Raw genomic sequence first — 9522 nt, forward strand, 5'->3', positions numbered from 1 at the left:
GCTCCTTGAGAAAGAAGTTGTCTGCACCCTAACAAGAGCAGCTGGCATAAAGAAGAATGAGAGTGTGCTGGTTTTGGCTGGGGTAGAGATAATTTTCTTCACAGTAGCTAGTATGGGGCTATGTTTTGGATTTGCGCTGAAAACAGCGTTGATAATACAGGGATGTTTTCATTATTGCTGAGCAGTGCTGACACAGAGTCAAGGCCTTTTCTGCTCCTCACACCACCCCACCAGCGAGGAGGCTGGGGGTGCACAAGAAGCTGGGAGGGGGCACAGGTGGGACAGCTGACCCCAACTGACCAAAGGGATATTCCACACCATATGACATCATGCTCAGCATATAAAGCTGGGGGAAGAAGAAGGAAGGGAGGGGACGTTCGGAGTGATGGCGTTTTGTCTTCCCAAGTAACCATTACGCGTGATGGAGCCCTGCTTTCCTGGAGATGGCTGAACACCTGCCTGCTGATGGGAAATAGTGAATGAATTCCTTGTTTTGTTTTGCTTCCATGCATGGCTTTTGCTTTACTTATTAAACTGTTCTTATCTCAACCCACAAGTTTTCTCACTTTTACCCTTCCGATTCTCTCCCCCATCCCACTGAGGGGGAGTGAGCAAGCGGTTATGTGGTGCTTAGTTGCCGGCTGGGGTTAAACCACGACAGAGAGGGAGGGCCAATGAGACAGGGGAGATGGAACAGAAGTGGGGTGTGAAAGAGAGAAGTCAATAAGCAAGGAAACAGTCACAGGAGGGCAGGACACTCACAAGAAATCTGAGTTTGGTTTGTAGGCAGGAAAAGAGAGAACATGCCCGGGGGTAATATCACACAGAATAAACAGTACCCCATTCCCCCAGGTAATGAGTTGATATAGTACGTTTCAAGGATTTAAGTTTAAGGTGTTTAGAGCAATCAAAAGAAGGGGGATTATACTAAGTAAAAGGATCTAGAATTAAAGAAAAAAAGAAAGATTTTGGCTTGAAGGAATACTAAGAGAAGCATTCATCTTGTTAATAGATTGGCATTTGCAGAAATAAAAAGTGTAACTATCCTAACAGCAGTGCAAACCCCAGCCTTGAAAAGAGTGCTAGCTGATGTTGAGACACTTGCTTACATGCTCACAGAGTGCTTTAAGCTCTGAAACATCCAATGACAACTGACACATTACAAGACTTAATACAGAAAACAGATGCATTTACATAATTCGCATGACAGGCAACAGTTCGTTCTGAAATTATTAGAAAGAAATGGGAAGCTTAGAATGACAAATCCAGCTGCTCAGCAAAGCCTCCATGGGTTAAGACAAAGGAGGAATGACTCCAGAGCAAAATTCTTTAGATAAGAGTTTCCCTAATTTACAAAAACATTGCACATCATATGATATAGGCAAGAAAACATTATGGATTTATCAGTGTCTAGAAATCAGGCTGGTAGTTCTTTCCATTTTTTTATGAGGCGATACCAACAGCTTTATTGAAAGACAACTCCACTATAGAAACTGTAGTGCACAACATCAGCTTTGTATAACTGTATCACTGCTGGCATAAATAAACCAACGTGCAACAGAAAGGCCAGACCACCATCAGCAGCCCTAGAGTAAAGGGCTCACTGGCTGGAAATAATGTGGGATGGATACACTTGGCATAAAGCACACAGTAAATTGCACCTCACAATCAGCAGCCCTCCCTCTTTCACAGTCTCAAGAATTCTGACAACATCACTAGCTCAAGCTCGTGATGAAAGTTCATGTGGTTGCTAGGAGAGACACAGAAACAGGATTCATTAGGCCCTGAAGCATCTTCACAGCCCTGCACCACAGTGAAAACATGCACAACCTGTAACTGACTTTTGAACTTTGTTTTCCTGCCAGGATCAAACACTCAAGGGTGCAATAAAAAGAGAAGTGCAGGTATTGAAACTGGGAAGGAAAGGAATTAGCAAAGTGAGGCTGAAAAGAACCTTGCTGAAGCGAGCAACATTTCCGAAGACTGATGATGAGTGCAGAGGTGGCTGCAGTTCCCTGAAGGTACCTATGCGCATCACAGACTTTACCTGCCATCTTTATGATTCAATTTTCATTACTGCCTTTCTCCTTCCCCACTTCCAACTGTTTGTTAGTCCTGTTATTACATCCAGTGGCATTTTATATAGAACTGTGCCTTCAACTAATACCAGATTATATGAGTAGCACTGAAATTAAGGCACTAGTAATCTTTAAGTTCAGCCAAGCTCTGACTTCATGAGGGAAGATACACATATATTCAAGCCTTTGCGGAATCCCCATCTGTGGTTACATGCTTCCTATGACAAACACAACTACAAACCTAACACCACAGTCTTATATTAAGACCATGAATAGGGTCTTCAAGTGCCAGTAAAACAGTAAAATAATCTGGAAACATTACACATATACATTGTTCATTGAGAATAGCCATAAAAAAATGCAAACCTCTGAAAGGATGCCTCCACAAATTAATCCGTAAATTAATCAAGAAACCAATCTATGTAACAAATTTAGCCATAATTGCATGGAACCAAAAAAAAATATAACTGCAAAATCCACACAGAAGGCGAGTACAGGTATTCCGGGAAACAGCAAAAGCTAGAAGAGGGGAATGTAAAGTTAGAAAGGAGATGAAGTATTCATGCCATGAAATGAGTGCATAGCACTAACCTTTAGAAAGGCTGGAAGAAGTCTCCATTTTTCCTGAAAACAAAAAACAGTTTGAAATATCTAAGTTTGAGACATCTAAGATGACTGAGCTTTTTTGTTTGTTTTTTTATTATTTTTAAACAGTAACATTATTTAAAATCAGATCCATTTAGAAAAAAAAGACTGTCCAAAGCCAACCTAGATGAGGGAGATGACTTGGATCATCTTAGTAAGCCGTATGTACTATGCAATATTTTACTCAAGATGCAACGGGACACTGTCTTTTCTAAAAGCAACTTAGGTGAGAATATATATTTCTTAGAAAATTCTCTACTACCATGTCCTCATTCAAGAACAACTAACTTTTTTTTTGTCCTGGTAACACTATAAATTATATTCCTAGCAAGAGAAGACTTGCTACAACTTTTACTTTACAAAGTACATGCAAGAATCTCAGTCCTGGGAGCAGCACCTGCAGACATGAGTCTCTGTAAAACCTACCAGCACCCTAACTCCTACAAAGATTTAGCAAAACTATCTAAAGTACTGGCAAGTGTAAGTATATCAAGGTTCCTACAAACTTTTCCCCATTTCTATTCTTCGATGATCACAGGGAACATCACCTTACATCAGCCCCACCTTCTGCCCCCATGGCATGGGGAGTCCACCCCAGATTTGGGATGAGAGATGCAGGTGGAGGGCAAAAGTGAGGAGGACCAGACAGCATAGAATGAGGCTGCATCACTTAGCTCTGGAAGAGCGTATACTATAATATTCACAGAGCATCAGCACCCCATAATTTTAGTTTGACATTCAGCATTTAGAAGTACACAGCAATGCTGTAGCTGTGGTGTAATGTTGTGCCTCACGGTGCAGGAGCACGTTAGAGGAATTCATGGCAAAACACAGCACGAGGCTCTTGGGCTCCATTTCTGACGCGCTCCTTCTATGCAAAAAGCCCAGTCCAGCCAAAGAGACCTGAAACACGGCCTTCACCTCCTCCCTCTCCCCACGCGAGGCAATCAGCAAACTTCACAGGAACCGCCGCTGAGGGCAGAAACCTCTTTGCTCGCGTTTGCAGGATACAGGCCGGGCAAACACAGGGGATGGAGACCGCACCTCAGGAGGCCGAGCTCAGGCTCACGAGGAACGGCTCACGAGGAACAGCCCGCGGGCGGCGCGGGGCGGGGCAGAGACCCCCCTCGCCGACAGGCGCCGCGCATGCGCTGTAGACCCCCGCCGCCGCCCACCGGCACAGGCAGGTGGGGAACTCTGCGCATGCGCGCAGAGAGGCGGTCGCCTTCCACCTCACCCCACCCCAGCCCCCCTCCGGGAGGGCCCGACGCCTGTCGCCCCTTCCCCAGCGGCCGGCCGGCCGGTCGGTCCCCGCTGCCGCCCGCCCCAGGCCGCCGCTAACCTCCACCGTATTCACAGGAGCCGCCGCTTGCTCCGGAGTCAGGGCCCCCAGCTCCGTGGCCAGCGCCTCCATCACCAGCCCGGCAGAGAAGCCACAGCGGAGGCTGACGGCGAGGGACCCGCGGTGTAGCAGCTAAACGCGTCCTCCCGCCGCACCGGCGCGGCGCCCGAAGGTTCCGGGCCCACGGAGCCCTGGTGGGAGTGAGCGCGGAGACACGCACACGAAAAGGAGGCGAAGGCCGGGCGCTTTGCTAAGGGCGGCCAGGGCTCTCCAGACCACCCCCTCCTAATGCCCTGGCTCCTCGCAGGGGACTTTAATACCTTTCAGCGTTTGGGGGTTCCCCCCCTGAATCCTTGAGCTGGTAACCACCCCTGCCGCAATAACCCGGCCCCGCCGTCCGCCTCACCGCCCTCCAGCGCCGGCGGCTGAAGGCCCGGGAGCAGGCAGGCGGCGGCGACAGAGGCCGGCACAGAGCAGTTCGGGTAGAAACCGATTTTTTACATTTTTTAGCATGCAAAGCAACGTGGAGCATAAGCTTTCAGCATTATTACTGTCCTTTTCCGGTCTTGGTGTTGAATGCTGCAGCTGGATCACCTACAAATTGACTTCTTTTTTCTTTGCAAGTGTCGGTGCTATAGGAACACCAAAGTCCCAGTCAAATAGGGGACTACTCATCCTCCCCAGCTTAAGATTAAACAAGAAACGTTAGTGATCTTTGCAAATTCCTGTAGCGGTAAGTTTTTGCCAGTTCACATATAATAATTGCTAAGTACGTTTTAAAAGCAGAGTGTGAAAACTGTACTTACACACGCATCTGCTCTGACTCAGATTCTGCATGAATAAACTTCACTGAGTTTGGTCTGGGCTCCACGCGTCCTGGACATGAACGCCTAGGTTAAACATGAGAGTAGCAACATTTTAGACCACTTCCATTCAGTTTCCTGCCGAAATTGGACAGTCAGCCTGGAGAGTTTAATACACGACAATCCTACAACATCCTAGACAGCGCTCCATCTAACTAACTACGTGCTCACCAAGCAACTGTTTCAGTCCAATGACCCATTACCCTGCAACCTGGTCTGTTAGCCACAGTTAGTCTGTCGGAAATCGTAGAATCATAGAATAGTTTGGGTTGGAAGGGACCTCTAAAGGTCATCTAGTCCAACCCCCCCTGCCATGGGCAGGGACATCTTCAACTCGATCAGGTTGCTCAGAGCCCCGTCCAACCTGACCTTGAATGTTTCCAGGGATGGGGCAGCCACCACCTCTCTGGGCAACCTGTGCCAGTGCTTCACCACCCTCAGCGTAAAAAATTTCTTCCTTCTATCTAGTCTAAATCTACCCCCTTTTAGTTTAAAGCCATTCCCCCTTGTCCTGTCGCAATGGGCCCTGCTAAAAAGTTTGCCACCATCTTTTTTATAAGCCCCCTTTAAGTACTGATAGGCTGCAAGAAGGTCTCCCCGAAGCCTTCTCTTCTCTAGGCTGAACAACCCCAACTCTCTCAGCCTTTCTTCACAGGAGAGGTGTTCCATCCCCTTGATCATTTTTGTGGCCCTCCTCTGGACCCGCTCCAACAGGTCCGTGTCTTTCTTATGCTGAGGGCTCCAGAGCTGGACGCAGTCCTCCAGGTGGGGTCTCAGCAGAGCAGAGCAGAGGGGCAGAATCCCCTCCCTCGACCTGCTGGCCACGCTTCTTTTGATGCAGCCCAGGATATGATTGGCCTTCTGGGCTGTGAGCACACATTGCTGGCTCATGTCCAGCTTTTCATCCACCAGTACCCCCAAGTCCTTCTTGGCAGGGCTGCTCTCAATCCCTTCATCCCCCAGCCTGTATTGATACCGGGGGTTGCCCCGACCCAGGCGCAGGACCTTGCACTTGGCCTTGTTGAACCTCAGGAGGTTCACATGGGCCCACTTCTGGAGCTTGTCCAGGTCCCTCTGGATGGCATCCTGTCCCTCAGGCATGTTGACCGCACCACTCAGCTTGGTGTCATCTGCAAACTCACTGAGGGTGCACTCGATCCCGCTGTCTGTGTCATTGATGAAGATATTAAACAGTACCGGTCCCAATACAGACCCCTGCGGGACACCACTCGTCACCAGTCTCCATCTGGACATTGAGCCGTTGACCACTACCCTCTAGATGCGACCATCTAACCAATTCCTCACCCAGTGGACAGTCCACCCATCACATCCATACCTCTCCAGTTCAGAGAGAAGGATGTTGTGGGGGACCGTGTCAAAGGCCTTACAGAGGTCCAGATAGACGACATCTGTAGCCCTTCCCGTGTCCACTGATGTGGTCACTCCATCACAGAAGGCCACTAGGTTAGTCAGGCAGGACTTGCCCTTGATGAAGCCATGCTGGCTGTCTCAAATCACCTCCCTGTCCTCCATGTGCCTTAGCATAGCTTCCAGGAGGATCTGTTCCATGATCTTCCCAGGCACAGAGGTGAGACTGACTGGCCTGTAGTTCCCCGAGTCTTCCTTTTTTCCCTTTTTCAAAATGGGGGTGATGTTTCCCCTTTTCCAGTCAGTGGGAGCTTCACCAGACTGCCACGACTTCTCAAATATGATGGGTAGTGGCTTAGCAACTTCATCCACCAGTTCCTTCAGGACATGCAGATGGATGTCATCGGGTCCCATGGACTTGTGCACCTTCAGGTTCCTTAGATGGTCTCGAACCTGATGTTCTCCCACAGTGGGCGGCTCTTCATTCTCCCAGTCCCCGCCTTTGCCTTCTGCAGCTTGGGCAGTGAGGCTCGAGCACTTGCCAGTGAAGACCGAGGCAAAAAAGTCATTGAGTACCTCCGTCTTCTCTGTGTCCCTCATAACCACGTCTCCCATTTCGTTCCGTAGAGGGCCCAGATTTTCCCTCATCTTCCTTTTATCCCCGATGTACCTATAGAATCTTTTCTTGTTGCCCTTGATGTCCCTGGCCAGATTTCATTCTATCAGGGCTTTAGCTTTCCTAACCTGATCCCTGGCTGCTCGGACAATTTCTCTGTATTCCTCCCAGGCTACCTGTCCTTGCTTCCACCCTCTATAAGCTTCCTTTTTGTGTTGGAGTTTGTCCAGGAGCTCCTTGTTCATCCAGGCAGGCCTCCTGGCATTTTTGCCTGACTTCCTCTTTGTTGAGATGCATCGCTCCTGAGCTTGGAGGTGATCCTTGAATATTAACCAGCCTTCTTGGGCCCCTCTTCCCTCCAGGGCTTTGTCCCATGGCACTCTACCAAGCAGATCCCTGAAGAGGCCAAAGTCTGCTCTCCTGAGGTCCAGGGTAGTGAGCTTGCTGTTTGCCCTCCTTGGTGCCCTAAGGATCTTGAACTCTACCATTTCATGGTCACTGCAGCCCAGGCTGCCCTTGAGCTTCACATTCCCCACCAGCCCCTCCTGGTTGGTGAGAACAAGGTCCAGCACAGCACCTCTCCTCATTGGCTCCTCTACCACTTGGAGAAGGAAGTTACCATCGATGCATTCCAGGAACCTCTTGGATTGCTTATGCCCTGCCATGTTGCCCCTCCAACAGATATCGGGGTGGTTGAAGTCTCCCATGAAGACCAGGGCTTGTGAGCGTAAGGCTGCTCCTATCTGTCTATAGTCATGGTTATTTCCACAATAGAAAACTATAATAAATTAAAAGTGGAAGTTAGAGGATTAAGAGTTCCTTCTTAGCTTTCTAAACCAAGCACCCATGGTTAAGTTGGTTAAGTTCTTTGCCCTTTTTTTTTAATTATCACTTACAGGAAACCTAAGCTCTATCAGACAGCACAAGCTTTCAGCCATAAGTTTGCTCCAAAATGTTTGTTCCTACTGCATAACACAAAAAAAAAAAAAAGAAAAAAAGAAAAAAAGGAGTTTACTAGAATCAAATTTTTCTGATTTTACAGATTTAAAAATTCAGTACTATGTGCTTTTCAGGAATTCTTTAGTGTAACTTTGCCTTGGGGCTATTGTAAATTGTTCAGAGAGGGATTAAAATAAAAATCAGGGATTACAAAAGATCAAAATCCAGACATGACTGAGTGGCAGTCATTTCTTTACTGAAAGAGTGGTTAAACATTGGAACAGGCTGCCCAGGGAAGTGGTTGAGTCCCCATCCCTGGAGGTATTTAAAAGACGTGTAGATGAGGCGCTTAGGGACATGGTTTAGTGGGCATGGTGGTGTTGGGTTGACGGTTGGACTCGATGATCTTAGAGGTCTTTTCCAACCTTAATGATTCTATGATTTTATAAATAATAGAAGTTCAGGAAACATCATGTTTTCAGCATTTTCTCAGCACGTTTGACCCAGGCACATGCAGTACAGCTAGCACTTCAAGACTGGTTGAATTCTGCAGTTATTCTGCATAATGCTACTAAAAGGGGAGCAATATGGAGCCATCAGTCACCTTTAATTAAAAATCATAGAAAGAAAAAAGAATGTCCATTAGCTACATGTTGTCCAATTCTCCTGCAACCAAAAAACTTTTAACAGTGCCAGATTCTGGGCAAGGTGTTCTACAGCTTATCTAGACATTGTTGTGAATAAAACAGTTCAGTTGTTTAAAGCTGACCACCTTTCTTTGATGCTCCTTGTTCTTGTAGCCAAAAAGACAGCAAACAACTACTTACTCTTCTGTCTTTATTGCCACTCACCACTCTGGAGATCTGGCACAGCCCTCCCCCCCAACATCTTCCAGTCCGGAGACTCCTATCTATTTAGTCAGTCCCAGGAGCGGAGCTATGATCAGGTATACAAATTACCTTTGTGGTGGGTTGACCCTGGCTGGACGCTAGGTGCCCACCAAGCTGCTCTATCCCTCCCCCTCCTCAGCTGGACAGGGGAGAGAAAATATAATGAAAGGCTCGTGGGTCAAGATAAGGACAGTGTCCTAGTTTCGGCAGGGATAGAGTTAATTTCCTTCCTAGTAGCTGGTACAGTGCTGTGTTTTGGATTTAGGATGAGAACAAAGTTGATAACGCACCGATGTTTTAGTTGTTGCTAGGTAATGCTTACACTAGCCAAGGACTTTTTAGTTTCCCATGCTCTACCGACTGAGAAGGCTGGAGGTGCACAAGCAGCTAGTTTTTCTCACTTGTGCTCTTCCAATTCTCTCCCCCATCCCACCGGGGGGGGGGAGTGAGCGAGCGGCTGCGTGGTGCTCAGTTGCCGACTGAGGTTAAACCACGACAGGACAGGGAGATCACTCGCCAATTACCGTCACGGGCAAAACAAACTCAACTTGGGGAAATAAATTTAATTTACTGCCAGTCAAATCAGAGTAGGGTAATGAGAAATAAAAACTAAGACACCCACCCCTCCCTTCTTCCCGGGCTCAGCTTTACTCCCGAATTCTCTACCTCCTCCCCCAGCAGGGGCGCAGGGGGACAGGGAATGGGGGTTGCGGTCAGTTCATCACGTGTCTCTGCTGCTCCTTCCTCCTCAGGGGGAGAACTCCTCACACTCTTCCCCTGC

The 9522-nt window shown here is 47.9% G+C and overlaps 1 protein-coding gene across 2 annotated transcripts in view; it reads right to left on the reverse strand.

Annotated features, from left to right (window-relative positions):
• Positions 1–4167, reverse strand: part of POLR3B (RNA polymerase III subunit B) — an 84742-nt gene extending 80575 nt beyond the window's left edge. For both annotated transcript variants that reach the window (XR_012995449.1, XM_076339158.1), the window contains exons 1-2: positions 4066–4167; positions 2670–2702 (exon numbers count right to left, since the gene is read on the reverse strand). Coding sequence is in view for 1 of the 2 variants with exons in the window: in XM_076339158.1 (XP_076195273.1) it covers positions 2670–2702; positions 4066–4137 (105 nt within the window). In the remaining variant the exon portion in view is untranslated. The remainder of the gene's footprint in view (positions 1–2669; positions 2703–4065) is intronic.
• Between the last annotated feature and the right edge of the window lie 5355 nt (positions 4168–9522).

Source organism: Aptenodytes patagonicus, chromosome 1, assembly GCF_965638725.1.
Source record: "Aptenodytes patagonicus chromosome 1, bAptPat1.pri.cur, whole genome shotgun sequence".
Lineage (NCBI taxonomy): Eukaryota > Metazoa > Chordata > Aves > Sphenisciformes > Spheniscidae > Aptenodytes > Aptenodytes patagonicus.